The 25,431-nt window shown below is 42.2% G+C and overlaps 1 protein-coding gene and 1 long non-coding RNA gene across 5 annotated transcripts in view; one reads left to right on the plus strand and one right to left on the minus strand.

Annotated features, from left to right (window-relative positions):
• LOC142599549 (uncharacterized) lies at nt 1-15,362 on the plus strand. Of its 2 annotated transcripts, XR_012833112.1 has the most exons (4): nt 1-176; nt 7,649-7,689; nt 10,980-11,181; nt 15,126-15,362. It is a non-coding gene; the product is annotated as an uncharacterized LOC142599549 (long non-coding RNA). The 2 variants fall into 2 exon arrangements; XR_012833113.1 differs by lacking the exon at nt 7,649-7,689 and having other exon boundaries at nt 11-176.
• A 4,335-nt stretch (nt 15,363-19,697) lies between these two features.
• ALPK2 (alpha kinase 2) overlaps nt 19,698-25,431 on the minus strand; it is a 50,407-nt gene continuing 44,673 nt past the window's right edge. For all 3 annotated transcript variants that reach the window (XM_075740662.1, XM_075740661.1, XM_075740660.1), the window contains one exon: nt 19,698-25,339. In XM_075740662.1, coding sequence (XP_075596777.1) covers nt 25,105-25,339 — 235 coding nt within the window. In that variant the 3' untranslated portion in view covers nt 19,698-25,104. The remainder of the gene's footprint in view (nt 25,340-25,431) is intronic.

A 25,431-nucleotide genomic window follows, 5' to 3' on the forward strand; every position in this document is an offset into this window, starting at 1 on the left:
CTGCAGGACACAGGCAGTAGGATAACATTCTCATGTAAGCTGGGAAGACATCAGCTAATGTCTGGAGGAAATAACCCACTTCCCAGTGGGGATAAAGATTAAGATTTGGTTTTTCCAGTCATAATAAACTTCCTCAGAAGAAAAACAAGTTTTCAGGAGTATTCTAGGAACAGCAGGTGAGTTCTGAATTTCATTTCATACAGAATTTATCCTGTAAGCATAAAATTAATTTTTTTTTGTTACTTGGTAAGCAGAGAGAATGATCTCTGAATCCCTGAAAAACCCTTGACAGTAAATAATGTTGAAATGACTGCAAATTGCATAGTTTAAGAGTCTTCACTTGGACATCAAAATAACTGATTTTTACTTGATCTTTATATGAACTCAAACCTATCTTCTATTTAATAAAAATAAAAAATAATTCACTGAGATTACTAAAACAAGAAATTCATATGTTGAATTGATTTCCAATACAACAGAAAAATAACAAGAAGTTGGAAAGTGGTGTTTTATTTTAGTGCCAGTAGAAAGTTTTAGCTTTTAAAATAAAACAAGAAAATGCAGGCTTTTTCAGCTGAAGATGACTCCTCTGAGACTAAACATATATTTTAAAAAGTTCACGTGATGTAAAGAGAATTTCAGCTTAGATGAATGCTTTGCGTTCCAGGAGACAACATCAAGATGCTATCAATGATTCAGCAAAAGAGGGCTGTCGTATTGCATTATGGGGACTATATGGTGGCTATGAAATAGAATCCCTATAGGGACTATTATAGACTAATAAAGCAGATACCTTGGTCCACAAAAAAATATATTACTGTAACATCTTAGCAGTATCTCAAAATAAAAATGTTTTTAAGACACAGATATTCAAAGTAGGCATTTGTTGCAAACCAAACAGAATTTTCCTCCCCTCTCCCCCACTGTTTTTTCCCTTTTATAAATAAAAAAGCTCACTTCTTTCACAAAATTTTTCTATTTCAAAAGAAAAAAAAAAAAAGAAATTAGTTTGACCAGCCAACTAATTCTTCTTTCAAACACCAATACCAATGCAATGAGATATTAAGAAGTGAAGCATAGAAAAAAGGAAGTCTCAAATTCATTCTTCTTTTAGCTGTATCACGAGCACAACATTGTATAACCTGGAAAACCAGTGAGGTGATGGCAATAGATTTAAAGCTCTGTTGATCTGAATTGCTATGTGATTACATAGGCAGTTAATTCCTATTATTTGCATCCAATTCCTACTAGCTTTAAAAAAAGCTAGGTGTTTTTCCTAAAGAGCTCAATCACTTATCCCCCCCCCCCGCCGCACCCAGCAAGACAATGAGAAACTCTTCCTTTTTACACTGAGCTCAAGCTCCTTCTTTTGAAAACAAGCCAACATATTTGCAGAGAGCCACATATCAACGGTGTATTCTAAGAATATGCACAAAGAACAATCGTATTATTGAATGGTTTTGTTTTCATGGCAGATACTTCATGGTGAGGTAGAGGATAGGGTGTTCTTTATTCTCAGACACCTGCAAAAGCATCCCCTGAAGTTTTGTTGAGAATACTCACTTAAAAAAAAAAATAATTAAAAACTCCAGAGTTGCAGGGCACACCACCAAAAATACATTTACATATGCTACCACCCATTGCCTCCTGGCCAGGGTAACAAGCCCATGAGGTAAGCATTACTCTGTTAACACTAGATAAGTCTCGTAACACACAGGGCAGCGTGACGTACCTCCAGGCTCCAGGTAACTTTTGTTACGAATCTGCTCTGCCCCAGTGAGAGCAACGCTCAGCCACCCATGCACCCCTAAACACTGGTCTTCAAAACACTGCATGGGCTGTAAGAGCTCCTCAGCAAAACTCATCTAAATCTCACCTCCTCCCCAGCTTCACAACATACCAGACCACATTTTGGCTGACAATCCCTTGATGCCTGCACAAGACCTGGCATTCTACAGCTATGCTCCAACCTTTCACTGAAGGGTCTCCAGTCAAGGAGGACTCTCAGATAAAGGAGAAGGTGACCTCTAGAAGGCCTAGGTCTTCTAAACTGCTGGGACATGAATGCCTTAGCCGAGTCCATCAACACTGTCTTTGAGATAACACCTCCACAAAATATTTTTGTGAGCTCTCTGCCACACCACTTAGTTAGCAGACTGCAAACCCAGCAATTTCCAAGAGCTGATTTTGAAAAGGCCCCATTATTCTGCCCTAACCACCTCACCCAGAAAACCTCCCTCCCATTCAGAGCACAGAAACCACAGAGGTGGCAGGGACCCAGACACTACCTTGCTTGCCCAGGGCACACACGAGGCCACCCCTGATGCCATTAACCATACCCTTTTTTTATTCTACCCTCAGAGATAGCATGAGGATGGGGGGGCAAGATTTCTGGTTATTTACTTCTAATCCAGCTCATTTCCCACAGATGTCCATTCTATAAACGGCATCAAATCTAATACATGCCAAGGGAACACCACCTCCTGTTTTAATTGCCAAGTACTGGAACATCAGAGTCATCCCATTACAACCAGAGATTAGAAGGCTACTTACTTGTCAGTTGTAAGCTTACTCGCTCCAGCCGAGTCAGTCCAGAAGAGCAGTCTCAAGGACTCCAGAACTGCCACTACCCAGTAAATTTAATACCCAGTGCAATGAGTATTAAATAAAATCCTCCAATTTAAGAGAGACTATTCTGAAGAACTAACCACACCAAGTATCACCAACTCAAAAATCTCTAGCAAGGTCTCAGAGCTTCCCTCACACCTGATCTTAATGAAGCCTTACTAATTCCCTCTTTGTCTGAACAGCTGTGTAACTCCCAGACCCTGCTTCTACAGCCTGTAGAGTAACGATTCCTCTTCCAATATTCTTGTTAAATAATGTTGCAATTCTCAGTGCTAGGCCAAGAAGTGCTACTGCTTCATTTTATCTTGAGCTCAAGATCCATATTTCACTCACCTGTTGTTTCTATGTGCAAGTTATCTGCAACATGCGAACTACTGGTAGTTATCACTGGCCAGTTAAATGGTGGAGCCATTCAGGCTTCCAACTGAAAACAGCTTCTGCTCACTGAAAGAAAATCCTTCCCATAGCATAACAAATAAACTTTTCTTGCTGAAAGAGGGAGAGAACTCTTCTCCCCGCTTCAGTCCCCTTTCTCTTTTTGCTGTAGAAATCTCTTTTAACACATAAAGAGAACTTAGGATGCCTGACGCTCAGCACCTGCATTAATCTAAGTAAACAGAGAGCAGCTGCACCTGAGAAGGCTATACCCTGCCCGACACATCCTGTTGACATTAACAGTGATTACCCACAGACAGACTAGAAAAGAAACAGCAGATTCATTTTCTGAGGTACTGAAATCATGATTCTGTGAAAAATATTTCCGTTCAGTGTTAAGTGTTCAAGGCTAGTGGAGGGGGTCCCTGCCCAAAGTAGATGGGCTTTGAGGTCCCTTCCAACCCAAACCAGTCTGGGATTCTGTGGTTCTATAATTCTATGATCAGCAGAGCTCTGGCATCCAGGACTAGAATAACCATGTGAAATTCAATTTCATGCTGCATGGGATAGTATACAAGTTAGTAAACTGATTAGACTAAATATGGTATCTGTGTAAAGTTTACATTTAGGAAGGCAAGTGTCTGCAATGGCACATAAAACACTTGATGAGGGTTGTGTTTTTTTTATTTAGTCACTACTCTTTATCTCCAAAACATCGCTATTGTAGCCACATTATTTTTCTGTTTATTTGCGGGAACAGGTGCAGAGGAATATAGAAAAAGAGCCCATCTTACCACACTGTGATTAAGTAGCCTTACCTTGGCTACTTCTTGGCTTTTGCTTTGTGCCCTTTTCACATAGGGCTCAGCTGTAGGGAGGTCTTTTTCCAGTCACCATTTGGCCAGAGCCAGGTCAAACTGGCAGAGGAAGAGTAGGTTGAAGTTTCAATATGGAGCTACAAAAACATCATCTCTGTCATTTTGTCAATACACCAAACCAATTTTGAGGCTGCAATTTTTATCAAAAGAGCAAAAATGGTAAGAAGTATGTGAAAGTCTATACTGAATCCTTTTTAATTGTGTAAGCTGAAAGGTTTCACCTGAAGCACAAGGGGAGGCAGGGGAAAAGCACACTGTGACTACTCACACCTGGAATGAACTTTACCAATGACTGAGAAGTTTAAATAAATAATGGTTAATTATAGTTGGCTACAGCAAGCAAAAAATACCAAGTGCCCTTTCCACCCTACTTCTAACGCTCTCTACCTGAGCCTTTTCACTAACTGCTTCGGTGCTGGCCGCTGGGCTTGAATCCTCCTGTGCAATGCTTCATCCCCTCAGACAGTCCGACCTTCCCTTGCAGAAAGGGACCCTGTCCTGGCAAGGACAGCTCTGCCCAGCAGCACTCACCACACCCTGTGGGCACACACAGCAAGATGGTGCCCAAGGCAGCAGTAAACAGGCAAATAAAGACCATGTACCTCCTCAGTGGGACTGCAGCCCTGCCCCTTCTAGAAGGTTCTGCTGCCCCTGCCTGGGCCCCGCCCCTGCTGGCCCCGCCCCCTCAGGCAGCGCCATTGTCCTTCAGAACCCGAGGTGGGGGGGGGCTGCAGGGGTTGGGGTGCTGCTGCCTGTTGTGGGGTGAGCTCTGGGCCTCTGGTCCGTGGCCTTGTGACTCTGCCTCTTTTCTGAGGTCATTAGACTGGCGACTAACAGATTTCAGGCCACCAAAGTCTCTTCAAGTTCTGAGAAGAGGATTTCAACAGGGTTTTTGCTTGCAAATATAAAAAATGAATAAAGTTGCTCATCCTCATCTGCATCAAAGACCTGCATATTGTGCTTTGTCTACTCCATTTTACGTGCATCTCATGTGGCATTAAAGAAAAGATAGTGGATGCTCACCTCGAATCCACTTTGGTGCATGGATTGCATCATGCCTGCTGCGTGTGGTAGATGCCGCAGGCAAAGCTCTGGACACCGCTGAGCGTAGAGCTATCACACAGATACATGACACTTGAATACGTATGAGCAGAAGTTAGTAAGATATTAAAGTAATCTGCAGACCAGAGGAGGTAGCAAATGCTGAGTGGGGTTTTTGTCTTTTCTGAGGTAGGCGGCACAGGCCACTGCTGAGCAAAGGTTTGATTTACTATGGCGATTCCTGAACACAATAATCCTACTGGGACTTGGACTCCATAATGATTCAGGGCAATAGTCTTGAAATGACTAGCCTTTATTTACTGTTCTAAGGTTAAACTTTCTCTATCCCACATGTAGTGTGTCAGTGCCTACTGTGGTACGGAGAGAGTGAAGTCACGGACAACAGAGGAGAGAGGCTGTGATACGTTTCTCTGAGAGAACCGCTTATGGCATATCAACTAAGGTCCACGCATTTAATGGCTGCCAGACAAGAAGAAATCACTCTACAGCAGCACAGTGAACTGATGTTCACTGACCAAAATTCAGAAAAATACTGAATATAATGTGGGGCAGGACAGGTTTATGGCCGTGCCACTCGTGTACGTGGAGAGGGAGGCCTATCGACCTGGTACAATGTAGGAAGGAAGGGAAGTTACAAAAATCTTATGTTCTTTGTAAATGTCCGTTACAAAGTAGTTTATTTTGCTGTGGTTTGTGATTTATAGGATTAATGCTTTGCCCAAAATGAGCAGGCTGCAGCAGTGGTTGACAGGAAGAAGGAAGCTCTGTGCCTTTGATAACCGGTGACAGACAGTTCATCTCTCAGGCTATGGAAGCAGTATCGCTGACCTGGGCGAAAGACTTAGAGCTAAGGAGCCAAATAACAGTGTCTGCAGTTAAAGAAACACAACAGGGAGGGGTTTTCTTGGGGAGTGGGGAGTTCCCCCCTAAGGACAAGTAAATAAACATGTTTTATCTGTTAGCCATCTGCTTTCATCAAAATTGCTTAAATTCTATCCACAACTATTTTGCTGGGAAAACAGAAGTTTCATGGACGATACATTGTCAGTCAGACTTTACACCCTTAATCTGACGATAGTCCTCAGCCTGAATTCTTTGTGTCAGTGAATCGTTATGGGGAATGCCAGGATGATCTAGAACTGATGTAACGAGTCTGAGGATTGGGAAACTCAAATCAATTTCGTTTACTGAGCCCCAGTAGAAATCAGAAGAGATCGTGGTTTCCAGGTTAAATACCTTTGCTCTACATTACACTGCTCTAAGTTAATCTTTCTCTACCTAGTAGTCAGAATGACCAGAACAGGTAATCTTTAACCCCTAGCCATTGGTCCCACAAGGGTGACAACATTTTCCCTCCTGCGATCTGAGTTGTCCTAGCACTACAGATGCCTCGCCTTTGTCTGTTAACTTGTATTAGCGCTGGTAAATGTGCTTCCTTGAGCGGTTGTTAAGGTTGATGCCCCTTGAAAACTGTAGTAATCTGGGATAAACAGATAAATACCAGCTTTGCCCTCTTTGAGCCCAAGAATTCCTGTAGCAATTTCAAATATTATATGGTCATATCCTAAACTGATGTAAATCAGCATAGATTCACTGAAATTAATAGGTCATAGCAAAGGGATGAATTCAGTTATATTGTTGGATATGTGTCAGTTTTCTCCATAAAAGGATCCGGCCTAAATCTTTGACCCAGATTTGTCTGAAAGTTTTAAACCAAGTAAGCCATGCCCACAGCTGGCGGATTGTAACCGGATTTTTCCACTGATGAAATAGCCAACCCCAAAGTAGTTTAACAGTATTGATTATATGCTCATTAAGATAGAGCTGGAGTACAACTCAAGTTCTCATATGTGAATGGCCATTAGTGCAACAGTCTTGAGGCTGGAGCCTAGGGAAGGAAAATCATTAAATAGCGGGGTTCCAGAGGACTGCAGAATTGGGCTCTCCCTGGACTGCTGCCTCAGTAGTTCTTTTTAAACCTCTGCACCTTATAGCATCAGATTTTTCAGATCAGAATCCTTTGCTCTAACTCCCTCCTCAACTGTGGGTCTAGTTTCCCATCTCCCTCAAAACAGCAACTGACTTTACCCTGGCGTTTGTGATACCTTAGCTGGACACCATGGGGGCTTCGGCCATCCAGATGGGGAAGAGAACGCTCTTCCCAATCCACTCGCCTCTCCCCACATACTCCACATGTGCACCGTGATCCTCCTCTGTGTTATTTTTCTTTTCATATAAAGTTCATACTGTTCTAAGTGTAGAAAAAAAAAAAAAGAACTGATTCAGGTGAGTTTCCTGCAGGTCATGTAAATGAACCCTGATTCGAAAGTGTTCAGTTTGAACTGAATGGTGAAACTGGCTTTTGAAATCTACTCTAAATAAACAAAGTAATTGTGTTTTTAAAGGCCTTTCACACAGCCTTTCTAAATGCGATTTGTTGAACACGTAATGCATTTATGATCAAAATTAACCAGCTGCAAAGAAGGTTTATTCTTCTTCTAGGATTTATACCACTCACAAACCCTTGTAGGCCCATATCATTTTGAAACAGAGTAAAACAATTCTCCTAACACACTAGTGAGATCTTCATGCACAGAATATTCAACGTCTTTTTGCCAAAATTGTTGTTCTCAATTGAAGAATTTCACAGTTAAGGTTTTGCATAGCCAAACCATAGCTTCTTACTGTTTGTTAAATCTTTCCAGTGTGAACAACTTCCTAAGATAGCACGAATTTTGCTCCTGTGGTAAGTTACTATTCCTTCAGTTTTGGAATTGTTCCTTCACCCTTTCCACATAGAAGAGAGTCCATTCCTCAGACTTCTATTTCACTCTTCGTATCCTCCACATTTTATATAACAAAAATGACAGGAAAGCACTCTTGTATGGATCAAATGTTGTCCTTTGTATAGGGACAGCTGAGTCAACAGGAGCTGTGCACGTAAGATGGAATCACAGAATCACGGACTAATCCAGGATGGAAGGGACCTTTGGAGGTCACAGCACTCGGTCCCCTGCTCTGAGCAGTGCCAACTTCAACGTTAAATTGAACTTCAAAGTTAGATAATTTTGCTTGGGGTCATATCTACTTATTTTCAAGGGAAGAATTTGGCCCTCAGATGAATGTGCAATGTGTATTGCATTATTTGTCCTTGTGTCACCTTTAGTAATATTTAAACAAACCAGTTCCTTTTTTTTTTTTTTCTTCAGGAATTTCCAAATAATTTGGTATTTAATTTCAAGGAATTGGACCCAAACTGCTATGCAACAGTAACTAATGTTGCAATGCTGTTTCAGACAGCAGTGGCTCCATGTGTAGTGAGCAGTACTTCATTTACAATTGCAGATCGCCATTTTGAGGAAAACAGCTTTATTTTCCAGAAACAGAACCCCACAAATACCCAGTACGTGGTATTTCCCTTGTGATTAAAAGTAGCACATTTTAGTCTTTCTCTGCTGGTTTTGGACAACATGTGGCATTTTGTTTTTTAATTTGAGGTCTTTTGCCCTCTTTTTTATGATTAAGGAAATTGTCAGATACCTTCTGTAGACTTAAAATGCACATCCATGTTTTCAGAATGGCAGATGGAGTTTGCACACAGGATTCTGGTATAATTGTAAAACCTTGATCTGCTATTATGGGCAGACTATGAACTAGTACTACTACTAGTAGTTTCTGTCATCTTCATATTTTGTGCATGTGTAAGTCCCAAATGAGAGACTTTTCACCAAAAAACCAAGCAGTATCAACACCAAATTAAAAGCAGTCCCTGCTTCAGGGGGATTTGCTAAATAGATCAAGGGCAGACAGTAGAGCATCACTGAAAAGCCCTAACCACTGGCACTCGAAACAAAGAAAATAGCTGTAACTGGGGGTATTGTTTTCCTACTGTTACAGGAAGTCTGTTTGCATTAACTATCATGGCACAGCCGGGCCCCACTGCGCAAGATGTCTGCATACACAAAGAATATACAGACATGTGGCACTGTAGGTGCTACCCTGATCTTTCAGAAGTTAGTGGAAATGTTTTGTCTGACCTTTAGTGATCAGCCAGATAGTGATTCACTCCGCAGTTTCCCTAGTCATCTTCCTGTAAGGCCTTCAGGAGGACAAAAGCCGAGACACTAGCCATGCATCCACATGGCCGCCTAGCTGAGATGGGCATGTGTCCGTGGTCCCCCTTCTTGTACAGCGCCTGAAGTGAGGTAGCACGGATTACTGGCACTTTAACCTAAAAGCAAGCGACTAGGATTGTGCTGTTACAAAACTCTTCATTTCACTGTGTTTCTCCAATACCCTGTCACACAGCACAGACTATGAAAGCCAAAACTCAGGCATGTGCTCGTTGTCCTTTCCTGTCTCATTTAATTCTCTGCTTCCCTACTAAATGTTACCTGTTAGCATTATTAATTTGTGCTTTGTGCTAATTAAAATCTTTAACAAAACTGGAAAAGGGTACAGTGAAGCAGTTGGATTATCTACATTAGGCAACTATCATTGCTTTTACAACTAATGTTACAAAAATAAGTCATTAAATCCCTCGGAATTAAAATTCTGGAGTTTTTCAAAAGGGGAAAACACTATTCTCAAACTGTATAGGCAGTGATAAGACTGCTAAGAACCTATAAATACAGCTTCCTTATTGCACAGAAAGCACAGTTCAGGGCCTTCTTTTATTCATGACTGCTGACATTATTATTTGTATTACTGGTGTATCTGAGACTGCAGCTACACTGTCATTAGGGAACAGCATTTTAGGGAACGGCATTTTAGGGAACAGCAGGAGATATTTTTTTGCCATGACAAATTTGCAGTCCAAATACATGACATGCCATAAACTGGTAAAGATGAGGGTGTTCTAGTGGCTTTGTAGTTCAGGGTTTTTTTCCATTACATGGTATTTTATTATGAGTTTGAATCTATTATGTGCAGGACCCTTCTCACGAAAGGAGAGCTCTGATTCTTAGAGCTCATTTATAGAGGGGTGTTTATCTCACCCTGGCAGTGGCGAGGGAAGGTAAGTTAACAAGGACAGAAGCTGCATTCGTGTTCTTCAAACGTCTAGTTATACTGACGCCAGAAAGCAAGGAGAGTGCAAGACACAGAATGTTCTCCAGATCTGATTTCACAGTGGTTTTCTGCTACTGCATGGACACATCCAGCCAAAGCCAGTAAAATGGCCTGGTTCCTCACTTTTGTGAAGTACTATATTGAAAACTTTGCTTTCAAAAAAAAAAAATTACTATTACTTAAGACTGTTACAAAATATTTATGTTCTAATGGAATAGACGCACAGTACTGGAAGTAAGCAATGAAATTCCAATGAGTTAACTATTAGGAAGGTTATCGTGCTGAAGGTGTGACTTAAATTTAGGTTTAGAGAAATCTCAGGTTCAAATCCCATACTAGCCTTCCCAACAAATGTGAAATATATCATGCCCTAAATTTGGGGGTTTACGCAATGGCCTAGTTGTTCATTATCTGGATGAGGTCCTGAAACGTGTGTTTAATTCCCGGGTTTGCCACTGGTGTTCAGGTCAGCTGAAGTCCAACTTTTTCCCCTATCTCACAGGTGTGCTGGAAAGTAAATCCCATTAAAAATGTGACAGGCTCTTTGAGAGTTCTGAAAAATCCTGTGCAGGAAAGACAATAAATCAAAATTAAAAAATGAAAAAAAGATCAGTAAGACCCAGCAGTGAACAGTAAGAGTAGCACTGTGATCTGAGGAATTGATGAAGTCAGTCTCACCGAAAGAAGTAAGGAATTAATATGAAGACTGAGTAAACACTCTTCATCTCAAGTCTAAGCAAAACAGGCAGCTGAAAAAAACCTGTATTTTGCATTTTTCCTTACCCACATATGCTGTCTCTGAAGGGACAGAGAAAATTGAGATTTCAGAGCTTTTTTTCCATTCCTTAGTCTGTTTGACTAAAGGTGACTCTGGCTCTGTGCAGTGAGGGCCATCTCCCTCCCCCAGATCAATATTTTAATATGACTTATCAGAAAGAGAATGAATTGTTTACTTTAAAACCTCAGGATCCCATAAAGGGCGAGGGAAAGGTGTCCACTGGAAACAGAGGCTTTCGACAGGTGACCACTGCTGGGAACTCATAAAAGAAAACCAAGCCCTCCAAAGATCCGAACACAGTGATACTCGGCAAAACGTCACGCTAGAGAATCTCAGTCCTGGCAAGCCCTGACGACACACCAGAAGATCACTTGGCAGTTGTGTCAGATGGTAAGTGCCTTCCTCTGCGTGATTCATGGCAAGAAAAGGAAACGCTAATATGTATTAAGAAAAATAAAACATTGCAGGTGAATTTTGAATACTAAGCACTTCGGCATACCAAAATATCCACAAATGTCTGCGGCCTGTGCAATTTAACAGGATTTGATGTCTGGTACATAGTGATCTCTGCCTGCACTTTTAAAGAGAGTAGGCTTTTATTAGTGTCAGTGGGCAAGCCACCCTAATGTTTATTGTTTAAAAAAAAACGGTGGTGGGGAAGCTGACAGTAGGTGTGGTTAGACTTCACCAGGGTTACAGGAATGCTTCCAAGTCCGGATATACAAAAAGGGCAGGTTCTGTGATCCATCCAAGATACTTGCTGAAAAACCCTCTTGTTCTTCACAATGATCTTGTCAACTGGACCATCCCAATAATATTCTTTATACAAATATCTAGCAGAAGAGAAGCAAAAAGTGGTTTGTTTTTTTCTCTGATGTTTATACTTTGCTTTCTCCCTGTACTGACCTGTAGCTTTCCCGTTGTTTTGGGGTTTTTTCTCCATCGCAGTACTAAAACCTAGTGGCCATTTCTCTTTCATTACCTTTCATCTTGGAAATATTCCTGTTGAATTGCTAGAAGCTTCCCTGTGGTTGTGAACTACAGAACTGCCTGCTTGCAGCTGCATCAGTGCCTGACTATCACTGTCACAGTGAAGTCTAGAGGCACTTCTGCCAGGGCTCTACTGCTCTTTGCACTGCATCTGCCAGGGATTGTCAGACTTTTCCTCAGAGAGCATAATTAGAGAAGGATCTTGCCTGACCTTTCTTCTCTGCTGCAGAGAGAAAGCTGAGTAAAATGTGTATGAGGAAAGGTATGGGGAAAAAACATTGATATTGTGATGAATTACAAAGCAATGTACAGTGCTTATGTTCCTTCAGCATTCATTTCTCATTATCACCAGCTAAAGCATATGCACATTTATTAAAAATATCCTCGTGGACCTCAGGTCTACAACTGCAAGCTGCATCCTGGCTAGACAGAGTATGTTCAGGGTGTGACTGTGTATTTGCCATCATTAATTCAACAGGCTCAGTGCCATTTTGATGCACAGGGCATGCTGCAGCTTTTTTCCTTCTTTTAGAGATGTGTCCTTCGTAGCTACGATTGCACAGTGGCCTGACCTGTGGATCTGCAAATCCACCTGAGCCTGCCAGTTCTGTGTATGCATTCAAATGCACAACTCTTTCCCACTGCAGCACGTACAGGCTCAAAACACAATCAGTGAAAGATGAAAAGCACTTGGAAAAGTTTCAGCCCTGCCCAAACATTTATAGGCTTGCTCCCTTGACAAGGATGGGAATGACAGAGCAATTGTAATAACCACGTTTGAAAATCAAACCACTCTGACCTGGTAACCAGCCAGTGAAGGTTCATTTCTCTGCTATTTACCAGCCAAGGGCCACTCACAACTCAGCTCATACTGCCAGTGCATGCTTTCATGAGGTTCGATTAAATGTACTTGCAAATCAGTAGTTCAACTGGTGCAGAGCCCTAATGAGTCTGCACTGACCAATCCTCACTGGTTGAACCAGACTATATTTAAGAAAAAGACCCAGAAAAGACACAGAGTTGGATCAAATGTAAGGACTGGAGTGGAAATACTTGTTACACTGTGCAGAGTATGCTGGTGGTTCAGGTGTATTCGGTGCACGTGGCAGCCAGCTCGTTCGTATGCGTTAGCATCTCCCCTCTGCTGGCACCTCAACTTTGAATGCTGTAGAGCGAGCTAAATTTCCCTACCTGATGATCTGCATACAGACCCCTGGATTTGGGAGCCCTATGCCCTTATCCTTAATCATTCCCTGGTACAGCTCCTTCCACTGAAACCAGAGCTGCTGTTTCTGCAGTGGCCCTCAACCTGCATCTTACCTGGAGAGCAGATTCTTTTCTGGATCATTTCCTTCAGAGAGCCATGCCCTACTCCCCACAAGCTCCAGTGCTTCAGCTGACCTAGTGCTAGTTGCCCCCACACAATCTCTTATTTTGGGGCATGCAGAGCTGCACTTCTTACAGACTGCACGCCCTGAGTCAAACAAGGGACTGCCTCTCCCACTTACAAAAGCTGGTATTTAACATGGTGACCACTTGGTCTTAACAAGCACAGAAATGTGATTTTCCTCCATAGTTGTATCACATTGAGCACACATACCTCCAACATTTAGATTTTACAAACAGCTGATAATAGAGATTTGTGCCTCTCTCTCGTTTCTCAGCTGGAGTGCCCGATGGGAGTGCTGACAGCAAACTGAGAATAAAGCAGAGGCGTTAAGGCTATTAATGCGTGGGAGTGACAAATCACCGGGGCAGTGAATTAGGAAAGATAAAAAATGAGATTGACAGGAAGGCTAAGCCCATAGGAGGGGTTCTCTGGGGATCTGAGTTCTGAATGCTTTAACAGTCTTTTGCTAAAAAACAACCAGATCCAGAAGACCATTGGAGAGCCTAGTTTTATTACATATGGGGAGCCAATGCTCTGTAAAAATGAGAATGCATTTACTGAGCTTAAAAACACACGAGGCGGATAGTTTAAAAGCATTATAGCAAGACGTTCTGTCCTCATCTCTTGGCACAACTCCATCCCGCCCATGGTGCTTCTAACTAGTCCATACAGCATTCTTTTTGAGTCAGAAAGTTCAAGTCATCGTAGCTACAAAAAACATCTTGGTACTCAGCACACACAAAATCTTCCAAAATTCATGCAAAATGGAACATTAACGTTTAATGTACTCTGCTCTCCTTGAAAGATTTTACCAATTCCAGGGGAATAAAGGAATTCCACTCTGTGGAATTTTTTTTTTTTCCCTTTCTTTCAGTTAGCAGACTTCATTACAGTTATAAATTAGTTACTAATATTATTTTCTTATTCCTACTAATGAACATTCACTAGCTGGCTTGCACTTTCACAAAGCTACATTATATCTGCACAGGTCAGTGTTTCTTCCAGTTAATATCCAGTATGATCTTGCACAGATGATCATACTAGTTGACAGTCTTTATAGACTGAGGAAAAGCTGATAGATGGAAGAGTAAGATACAAAGGCTACTGCTATTCACCCAAACTCTGGTTTCTAATCTCCTCCCTTCCCTGTGCTCCTCTCTCTGTTTTCTCTGCAGTATTCAGGTGTGATGATGACACGTAACTGAATTTCCACGGCTTTACAAATCAATGTGCATCATGAGACCCTCAGTTACTGTTTGTGTGCTTAGTCCACTCCTGACAAACAGGATCTTTTACGGAATTATTTTAACCCCACTGAGGAGGTGCAGAAATGTTATTAGACTTGCAGGTTAAACAAGCAGAGAGACACACTCTGTCCTATTAAACTGAAAACACTGTCCTGGGAAGAAAAGAAACACCACAGTCATGTGTATGTTAGTGACGCTGCTTAATTCATTGTTGCATGGGTGATGTGTCACAGAACAACTTGCATTGAGTAAAACAGGTGAAGTGGGAATAGGAGTACAGCCCAACCTGCTGTCTTGTAAGTGGGCTAGCTCTGAAATGCTGGTAAAAACAAGTATGTGGAAAACAGATACAATCTTTGGCACCATGATTCCTCAGATCTAACATAGCTCTATAAAAGCCAGGCACTTATTCCTATCTGTCTCCATCAATAAGAGAAAGACACCGGTCCTTGCAGAGAACGGTTCATCCCTCCCTTCACAAATGTGTCCCTTAGGACAGGACTGATTACTTTCTCAAGGTGCCTGTCCATCGCCTTTGCCTGAAAAGGCACGCTTAAAGCTACTTACCTTTTAGATTACTACAGCTAGCTGAGACAAAATAGTCACGTCAAACAAATTCAGAATCCTGTCTCCCACTCCCTTGGTGAGAATCCTGATGTACCACGTGTAAATATGCATAAGCATGGTCTTTTCTCTGTGTTTTGCAGATCTTTGAAGCCTCCGTGCTGCAGTTTGCAATATGTGTATATTACTTCTTCCATGGACTAATGATCTACTACTGCCAGAGCTGTGGAGTGTGACAATGGTGTTTGTGTCCAGTCTATCAAACGCCATTATCACACTAAATAGCTACTGGTAGGCAAGACATCAATTCAGAAAAGTATGGGAACTGTAGCAATACATTTTCCCACCGCACTGAGGAATAAATAACATTTTTACATGTATGTCAGGATGACTCTGCTCTTTCTTTTATACACAAAAGCACCATAATCTGTGGGAAGTACATACTCTGCTACATGCACTTCCAGATTCCCTTTGTAATGCACATGAGTCATCTTAAGGAATCATCATTATCATGTCATCATTGGGAATGTGGATTTCATTGGAATCAGTGTGGTTGTGATTACCTCTGAAAAACAAGGCCAGCTTGGGCTTTTCTTTTTCCTGTTGAATTGACCAGGACAACACAATACTGACGCCAATTAGCCGATGTAGTGAAACTATGGCTCTTATTTTGGCACCAAATTGAAACAGATGTTTGGAACATTAATTGACTGAGATGCTCATGGCATTTTTCAAACAGAACACTTTCAAAAATTTTTATAAAAACCTATTACCTCTAACTTGAAACATCATTTAGTCAGGTTCCCTTCCACATCACAACTGTGTGCACGATTTGAGCACCACGCTCAAGTCCACTGCCTTGTATTCTCAACTTAGTGTTTTGGGAATTGTCACAATTTCCTCATAGAAATTCTTCTGAAATCTATTGTAAAGAATAGGAATCATCTGCAGGCACTTTAAAAGGGCTTAATGAAAGCCAGGCACCAACACCGCACCGAGAAGCCTAAATCCCATCCAATAATCCAAGATTTAGGCTCACAGAATGTTACACTCTGATTTCCAATGGGAGTGATAACTTTAATATTCAGCAGCATGTTCCAAACTCCACCCTTCCTCTGACTTCTAGTGCTAAGTAACCAGGCATGCATAATGCATAGGAAGCTTCCTATGGCTGTGATGTGGAGAGTGCTGCTGGAATAAAGCATAGGTGAATATGTGAAATTCATCATTTATAGATTATACTGTGTTTCCATTTGCAACCAACGTTATTACACAGTGTTTCCCAACAGAACATCTTCAATGAGTTACTTAATTTTATTCCCTAAGCCTTGTTTTCTTCCATGAGTTATTGCCGTGGAACAGTCATTAGCAAGATGTATTGCTGAAAATTAACAGAAGAACTACAATGTTGTACATTAAAATTGAGTTCCAATCTAGATATTTTTAAAAGCGTTCTCAGCACTTCAAATTACAATAACACAACAGGGCTTCACAGAGGAACCCAGAATAGGTTACCTAAACCTTATACGTATCCTAATCACTCTTTGCATTCACAATTTCCTTTTGTGACCATCTGTTCTGAAAACCTGCTATATCAGATACCTCTGGGCAGGTATCTGATACAGCAACAAAAGGTGACTGAATGGAGAGTTATCCAGTAGCCCTCTGATAAATTAGTGCAGAACAGCTCTTGCAAAAGGAAGAAGATAAAGCTTACTATCTACAGGAAGATGACTGACTTTTTGGTGCTTGTTTTCCTCTTCCAACCCTGCTGTCCCAAATAAACATCAGGAACAGTGACAGGGAAGGGGAAGGAGCAGGGGTGATGGTAGAGGAGGTGGAGGAGAGGTGGGAGCGCGGCAGTGGACACGAGTACACGGGGACAAAGCAAGGATACGGGACACCGAGGCCTGGAGCATGGCACCGGTCACGCCGCCAGTCCTTCACCTGTTCATCTCCTCTTTCTCGAACCCCCTTCTCCAAGTGGGAGGACAGAGAACACCACCTGTGCTCCCCATTCCCTCAGCATCGTTCTGGGGGACGTAACGTCTCTTTTGAGAGACTTGTGCCAGATGCTTATCCACTGCTGTCCCACTTCCCTGACATCAGCCTTCCAGCATCTATTGCACCAGCTGGCCTCCTCTGCCCTGGTCCGGTTGTGCTTTCAGGAACAATAAATCTTAATCTTGGCTACCAGATAAAGCGTGAATGGACGGACAGACATATCCTGATGTTATTCCTCCCTTCTACATTACACAGAAAGCTCATTCAAACACATTTCTGTAGCAGCACTACCAGCCTTCTGGGCTGTCCCATAGCATAAGGCTGGGTCCTATCCTGTGTCTGAAAGGAGCAGATCATGAATCGGGAAGACTGATGCAGTGGGCCAGATCCAAAAATCTGGCACAGAGTAGGCAACTCTAAGACTACTAAGCATTAACACTAACAAGAGACATGGCTCTGCCACCGCTGCAAAACAACTTCAGTCATCCATAAACCCAGCCAGAATCCAGCAGCAACAGAAAGGCTCCCAAAGCCAGTATGCTCCTGCCATCCAAGACTCAGTAAAACACAGTAATTTCACACCCACAATATTTTATGGCAGACTCACAGTGAAATCAGCAGAGCTGCAGATAATTATGGCTTTTTCAAAAGGTCTTTGCTGAAAAGGAGCTTCTAGCTGAGGGAATCTTTGTGCAGGTAAGTTGGGGGACAACGGTGGGCAAGAGAGCTGGAAATCCCTCTTCTCCGGCTTTCCAGGAGGAAAGCAAAAGTGCCCTTGTCCCTGTGTAATGTTTTCGCAGCAGCTAGTTTTCTTCTCAACCTTTGATTGAGAGAGAAATGCAGAAAGTCCCATCCCTCCCTCCCCACGCCTGCAGTGCTTTCTAGGAAGCCTGTGCCAGCCTTGCTTGCCCTTCTCCCGATTACTGGCACTGCAATTTTTCCTATTTGAAGAACATCTTATGCTGTTTCTCTCCTCCCACTCAGTAAGCCTCATGTGCTGCTTGCCTGAGCACAATACCCATAGCATAACCACAGAAAGAGCTGGAGATTAGGTCTGTCATTTTGGACTAGTGCCACAATTTGTAATGTCATCACAGCTTATTCCACGTCATTCGTTCTTTTAGAGATGCAAAACATGAATCACCACTGCTGGTACTCCAGTGGTGGAATGGCAGTACAGGCTCGCCAGCTTCCACTTCTGATGTTATTAACAGATACCCATTTAAAAGAGTCAAACATCCATGTGGGCAAACAGGTCCTAACCTTCCCATGTGCTCTGTGGTAGGACAGCAGTGTAGATTAACTCTCCCTCCCTATTACTTTCTTATTACTGTGGTCTTAAAACTCAAAATTGAAGTTATTTACTGAGGCTTCTATTGTAGAGCAACATGACCTTTACAACACCCACACAATTATTACATACACTGAAGTTTCTTGAAGAGAAAAAAAAAGAAATTAAGGCATAATGGAGCTGCATCCCTGCAGTTCACTGTTGGGTTACAAGGTGAAGCAGCGGGAGTTACACTGAAAAGTTTCTCCTGTAAGAATTGCACACAATTTTCTCTTGCTATGTGGTATAGGGAATGGACTGGGAAGCATACTGCCTGTTTTCTAGTGGGGTTCTCCATCTCACATCTCCTTTAAGTGGATAAACATTCAAGGCGCCGCATTCGAAATACATCAGCTGCCTTCTGAAGTTGCATCCTCTGGACCTGGGGCCAAGCAACTTGTAAAGCAGGTATATGCGTAAGGACAGGGAGTATGTACACAGCGCTGCAATGATCTATTCATCCAAGACTAGTCATAGATTCAAATCCTGAATCTTAGCAGTCTGGCTCCTTTCATTTGGAAATTTGAAATGAAGAATAATCTAGCTTCTATAGCACGGATCTATCTTTTTGCACAGGTTAAAAAATGCTGCAGACATTTTGGTTAGAAGTTTCTCAATTTTCCAGTTTTGGAGGAAATTCTTCTGCAGTCCAGACATATCTCCCCATATTTCAGGAGCAGGCGGACTGTTTTCTGTACCACTGACTTTCCCCTTGTGGGTGAGACTGAATTTAAGATCTAAAGCTGGAACCAGAGCCTGCAGCTGATTCCCAGCAACTGTGCACTGGTCTTCAAAGGTGCAAGCTGTCTGCTTGAATCTGCGGAGGACTGATGTACTCCAATTCATTTATTACTACCACTGAACACTTCTGAACATTCTGGTGACATTTTCAAATGTACTCCAGGTTCTATTTCAAAAGGGACTGAGGAGGCCAGTCTCCACTGAGCAATAAAGTTCCAGGGATCACAGACACTTTTGGAAAAAAGACCAACATATGAATTTGGTGCCTAACATTTTGTGGATATGGACCTATACACTGAAATCTCTTAGGTGTTTTTGAAAAACATTATCACTGGAGCTCAGATGGTTTTTAAAGCACTTAAAAACTGTGAAACAACAGGTAGAATTATCATTTATCTATAGGGACACATATATCTAAACCCTCAGTACCTATAGGCCATTTGTGTGATCAATTACTTTTGAACAAGAAGAAACATCCTGTAGAAGCTTTATTGACTCCATTCTTGAGTGGTTTATCATTGTTAGTCTGTGGAATAGAATTTAAATCACAAACCATTAGTGCTTCAGCCTAAACTACAGTGGTGCCCTATGAAAAGCATAACATTTTAAAATTGCTATCAGGACACAGTGCAATTCATTCATTCTGTGTGTGCTTAATACTGTTTATTAATATAGTAACACAACTTCTAGCAGCAAGAATTAACTTTAAAAAATGGGCTCCAGTTTCTGCTTTGCTGATGTCTCTGCTGAGATTAGAATACATCTTTATTTGACTTGCTCACAAAACCCATGCTTGGGTTCCCTTCTGTAAAAGGCAAAAAGCTCTGTCTGTAAAACAGGTAGCTGTTTCTCCCATTCGCCTCAATGGGCCATTAAATCTAGAGCCCAATGAGAATACTGGTTACCCTACTGAAAATAATTATTTCACTGCTTATGACTTTGCAGACATCCAGCTGAAGCATACTGGTAACAGAGGTACACCAAGGTAAAACCATAGTTCTACTGGTGAATCTTTCTGCTGCCACTGAAGTCAACTGACATAAATAGGACCAAACTTTCTTTTCCCAGTCTGATTTCTTGGTCTAAACCTTTGTATGAAGTTGAGTTTAGATGCACTCGGCTTTCATTCTTTTTCAGAGTGCCAGGAAATACGTAACAGCAAGACTAAGGTGGGTAGTGTGGCTAGTTATCAGTCTACAAAGAAAGCAATTATTAGCAAAGTCTTTTTCAAAAAAATCTGACATGAAAATTGAGACACGGGCAGACAAACAGTCTGTTAATCATCATTTCCCATCAGTTTTTGACAAGCACACTGGAGCTCTCTCTCACTGTCAGACTACCTACATTTTAAACTCTTACCATCGTGACCCAGAAATGTCAGTAAGGAATTGAGGATGTTTTTCAGAAGGACCTGCATAGACAAGGTATTCCTGCCCCAGAGTTCCTACCTGTCAAACAAGACAGACAGGAGGGCAGAACAGCTCAGCAAGTGTGAAAGAGGATGGGGCAACAAGGAAACAAATAAAAGGCAAAGACTCAGGTCTCTTCTTCCCTTAGATACGCCAAAGAGCAATCATCTGAGTACCACGACAGAGCAAGGTTTTAAAACTTGTCAAGATGGCTTTAACCTGAGGTAATCAGTCAAGTGTTTTCTACTTTTGGTAGCTATTAATGTATAATTATTTCAATGTAATTGCACGTGAAGCTGAACTCAAGGGCAATGACTGAATTTTAACAGGGTCATGTGACATTATTATAATTGAAGCTTTTGTTCTATTACAGAAAAACGACTGCTTGAAAGCAGTGTATTGCCAGGTTTTCCTATTATCATCACTTAGACTTTCCACTGACAGAAATTCAGGAATTGTGACTCACACAGTATTATTAACAAAGAAAACACATTCAATAAACTCCTGAGCAGTGGGAAAGCATCCATTTTATCTGTGCGTATGTCTATTTAATCCAAATACGATGGCTTGTTATTATATAATGCTCCATGTACACATTTACTCCGTGAGAGAAACAACACCAAAAAAAGAAAATTAGCTTTTGAGTGCAGATGTCTAGTTGAAAGGTGAATGAAAAATATCAAATCCATCAAACCAGAATGTGCCCTGAGTCCTTAATTAGTGCTGCATCAGTGGGCTTGGAGGACAGTTCCCCACAGAGGAAAACATTCTGAAGATTCATGTAGTAGATGAGGGTGGCTGTTGTTTACCTGGACTTTAGTAAAGCCTTTGACACCATTTCCCACAGCATTCTCCTGGAGAAGGCGGCTGCTCACAGCTTGGACAGGCGTACGCTTCGCTGGGTAAAGAACTGGCGGGATGGCCGGGCCCAAAGAGTTGTGGTGAACGGAGTTAAATCCCGTTGGCAGCTGGTCCAAGTGGTGTTCCCCAGGGCTCAGTACTGGGGCCAGTTCTCTTTAATATCTTTATCAATGATCTGAACGAGGATCGAGTGCACCCTCAGTAAGCTTCCAGATGACACCAAGTTTAGCCTGGAGAAAAGGAGGCTGAGAGGAGACATTATCGGTCTCTACAACTACCTGAAAGGAGGCTGTAGCCAAGTGGGGGTCGGTCTCTTCTCCCAAGTAACAAGCGATAGGACAAGAAGAAATGGCTGCAAGTTGTGTCGGGGAGGTTTAGATTGGATGTTAGGAAAAATTTCTCCACCAAAAGGGTTGTCAAGCACTGGAAGAGGCTGCCAGGGAAGTGGTTGAGTCACCGCCCCTGGAGGTATTTAAAACACGCATAGATGTGGTGCTCGGGGACATGGTTTAGTGGTGGACTCGGCAGTGCTAGGTTTACGGTTGGACCTGATGATCTTAAAGGTCTTTCCCAACCAAACCAAATTCTATGATTCGCTTATGCTCACTGCCAGGGGACAAGAATGTCATCATCATCTTTTCTTTAGAAGGCCACACAGAGCACAGAGCCTTTCATTGTATTGTGTTCCATGGACATGTGGAGCATAAACATCCTCATTCAGATCTATGGTTTCTGCTATGCTTATTTTGGCCAACAGGTGTAAACAACATTTTCTCCAAGTTTTTGATTAATGAATAAGGAAAAAAGTTATGACTCAGTCCTGCAAACAACTGCAGGGATAGAACTATGGTCACAGACGGATGCTCTGAGAATCCATCTGAGCTTGGCCACTTGCAGGATCGAGACCTCCATCTTTCCAGACAAGGGTAATATTCATTGTCTCTGTGCTGTCATCAGTATTGAACACACCAGGTAAACGCAGTAAGGTGATGTTTTCACACAGGCATGAAACATCAACAAAACTAATTGTCTGAAGTTGTGGGGGTGTGAAAGCACTGGTTTCCCAATACTCTGTCTCTGAGAGGTCAGAAATACCAGGAAGCTGAACACTTAAGAGGGGAAACAGGAGCAAATTTCCTTCCCAAAGATGCTACATGCCACTGTCATACCTGGAGTTTCCTGAATGACTAGAAACTGTCTGTTTTAGAAAGCTAGGGAAGTACTTTTCAGCTCCTACGTGACAGACAGCGAGTACCTTAGGTAAAGTAAGGGTGGCCTGCAAACATACACACATGCACATGTGCACACACGCAGCACCTGGATCAGGCAGTAACCCCCAAGTGAGCCTTCTCTATTTAGAGCAGCACATGAGGGAATTCAAGTTCAATGGCTATACCAGGCCTCTTTTTTTATGCAGCTTCTTACATTGTCCTTTGGCTTTGATGAGCAAGCAGCCTCCAACTGGGGTGCGTTACACCGTCCAGCACACGGCTGACCCATGACAGAGCACCTGAATGCCCCACTCCCACCATCTTCTCTTCCCCGCCACAGCTAGCCAGAACCACAAGCAGTACTAAGCATCCACAGAGTACAGAGTTCCAGGCTCAAATAAACAAAGCACTGATGACTGCCAGGTGGCAGTGGAAAGTGGCTGCCATCCCCATCGCGAGGTATGCTGTCTGGCCGTGCACGGTGTCTCATTCTCTCACACGCACCGACTTCTTTTTGGCTGAGAGATGTGGGTAAAGTCAGACTGATTCCTGCTTTGAACAACTGAGACACCAGAATAGCGGGACTTCCCTGGGAAAACCTCTTCCCTACCGCACAGCCAGCATCAATACTTCCATCTGCCTCATCCGTGCCACATCTCCCTCTGCCTGCTGTGTTTGACAACTCCTTCAACGATTCTGCTCTGTGTACTTTTCTGCCTCCATTCTCTTGCAACACTTCAGATTCTCTGCAGTAGCACAGCATTTTCATTCACCTTTATTTTGAAATGAATGCCTTCCCATCCTCAATATATTGTAATTGTTTTGTCAAGGTTTCATTCTCAATGTTTTGGCCCAAATTTCAGTCACATTAAAAGTTTTCACCTTCCTTTGGCATTTTCTATTTAAAAATGCATCTTTCAAATAGTCTTCCATACATTTAATGGACTACAATACCATCCTAATTTCTGCAATATTGTTTTGTAGTTGGTCTCCTCCACCTAAGTTAGGAGAAAACTATTAAAAATTCAAATGCTTCATAACAACTCTGGAGAACTTCACCCCATGTAGCAGTAGGAATTAAAACGCAGATGTCTTTTCCCTCAATGGAGAGACATAGGCACTTTTTTGGCACAGTTAATCTAACCTATTTCAAATGTTTGCTTTTTAGATGACCTGCACTTTGCTCCAAATTCCATTGAGAAGACTTCCATTAACTGTAAAGTGAGCCCAGGATAAGAAGCCTAGATGTTACATCTACATTCCAGTCAGATGACTTTCTCTCCCTAGTGTCAGGTAGTCCCCAGCAGCTTCTCTCTTATTTGGCACTCGCTGCTTATCAACACAAAGCAGAACCTAGTCTGAAATTGCTTTCCTCTTCCCCAGCACTGATGGGACTCTTACACACAGGTATTGGCTTCTGGCACCACCTGTCATTCAGTAATCAGAAGGGATAAGTCATCTGACAATGATCAGTGTTTCTATTCTGCGTCAGGTACTGCAGGCTGGGTTTCCAACTGCCACCTCCAGTAAACTTGCTGCATCCTCTGACCTGCATAGTTCCCTCCTCTGGCTGCAAATCTCTCATAAGCTACACTTAAGTTTAATGGAGCACAGTATCTTTTTTCAGTTCTGGCTGTGCCTAGGCATTTTGGATAAATCATGCCTCTGGGCAGCTGTCATGTTCCTTCAGAAAACAACTTTATGCTACACAGTACTTATTCCAGTTGAAAGTGCTGCAAGGTACTGAAATACCCTCCGTACGTAATGGTTTATTTCAGATGGTAGCTGTTTGGCAACATGCAGCCTCCAAACCTCTATTCTACAATAGGATCAGTGCAAGCACAACAGTACTGTGCCATGGGGTTCGCTGAAGTATCAGGGAAGTTTGCATGGAAAGCAAGAAATTCTATGGCGAATCACACAAGTTGCTCATCTTTAAGCCAATGACATCATTTTGTGAGGACCTTAAAGATGCTAGCTAATTTGGGGGGGGGGGGGGGGGGGGCAGAAGACAGATATGTCCAATCATGAATGGCTTTGTCTTCTATTAAAAGACATGTAAGTGGGAGAAAAAACTACAAGAATAGGATTATAGTAGGATTACAAGATGCAAAAATCTGGGAAAGAAAACTATTTTTCTATAGCAGCCTGAGCAATAATACTGTGCAAAACTTTTACTAAGTGGCATCTTAAATATACTGGCGTTTACATAGCAGCTGAAACCACAGGGTCAGAGGCACAGCCACATAGAAGGGAAGATGTTTTCCAGTGACCTGTGGTGCACTCAATGTCCAAGACTCAAAATGTGCAGGTACCAACACACAGAAGGGTTGTAAGATACTCCAGGCAGATGGCTTAGTTTGTCTTCAAAACCTTGCCCTGGTGTTAAACCTCAGGTACTGAGACCATAGAATCAGCTCCTTTCTTTGCCGCTGGCATCAGCATCAGGATGAACTTCAAAATGATGACATAAGGCAAAAGACTAAAGTTATGCCCCCCTCCCTCCTCTGGTCATTGGTGCCTATCACTACTACGTATCCTTGAGAGGAGTTTTCACAAGTGCAACTCAGTGCTGTGAAGAAATGAAGTCTCTAGGTTCTCTTGCTTTCTTGGGCACTGTTTTCTTTATAGTCGATGAGTTTGGAAGATTTTTGCTTTTCATGGATGTTGCTTTCCTCTGTTTTTGATGAGTGGTTCGGAGAGAGTTCAGCCCCAGCATCTCACAGTACTTATTGCACTGGTGGAGGGCTCTGAACTGCTCAATGAAGGAAATTGAGCAGTTGCCTTTAAAACCTTTGTATCTGTAGCAACAAAGAAAAAAAAAAAGCCAAGTGGGATTTCGAGATTCATTTTCAGCACAGGGAGGCAGAGTATGACTGTTGACTCATAAGCA

The sequence above is a fragment of the Balearica regulorum genome, chromosome Z (assembly GCF_011004875.1).
Source record: "Balearica regulorum gibbericeps isolate bBalReg1 chromosome Z, bBalReg1.pri, whole genome shotgun sequence".
NCBI lineage: Eukaryota > Metazoa > Chordata > Aves > Gruiformes > Gruidae > Balearica > Balearica regulorum.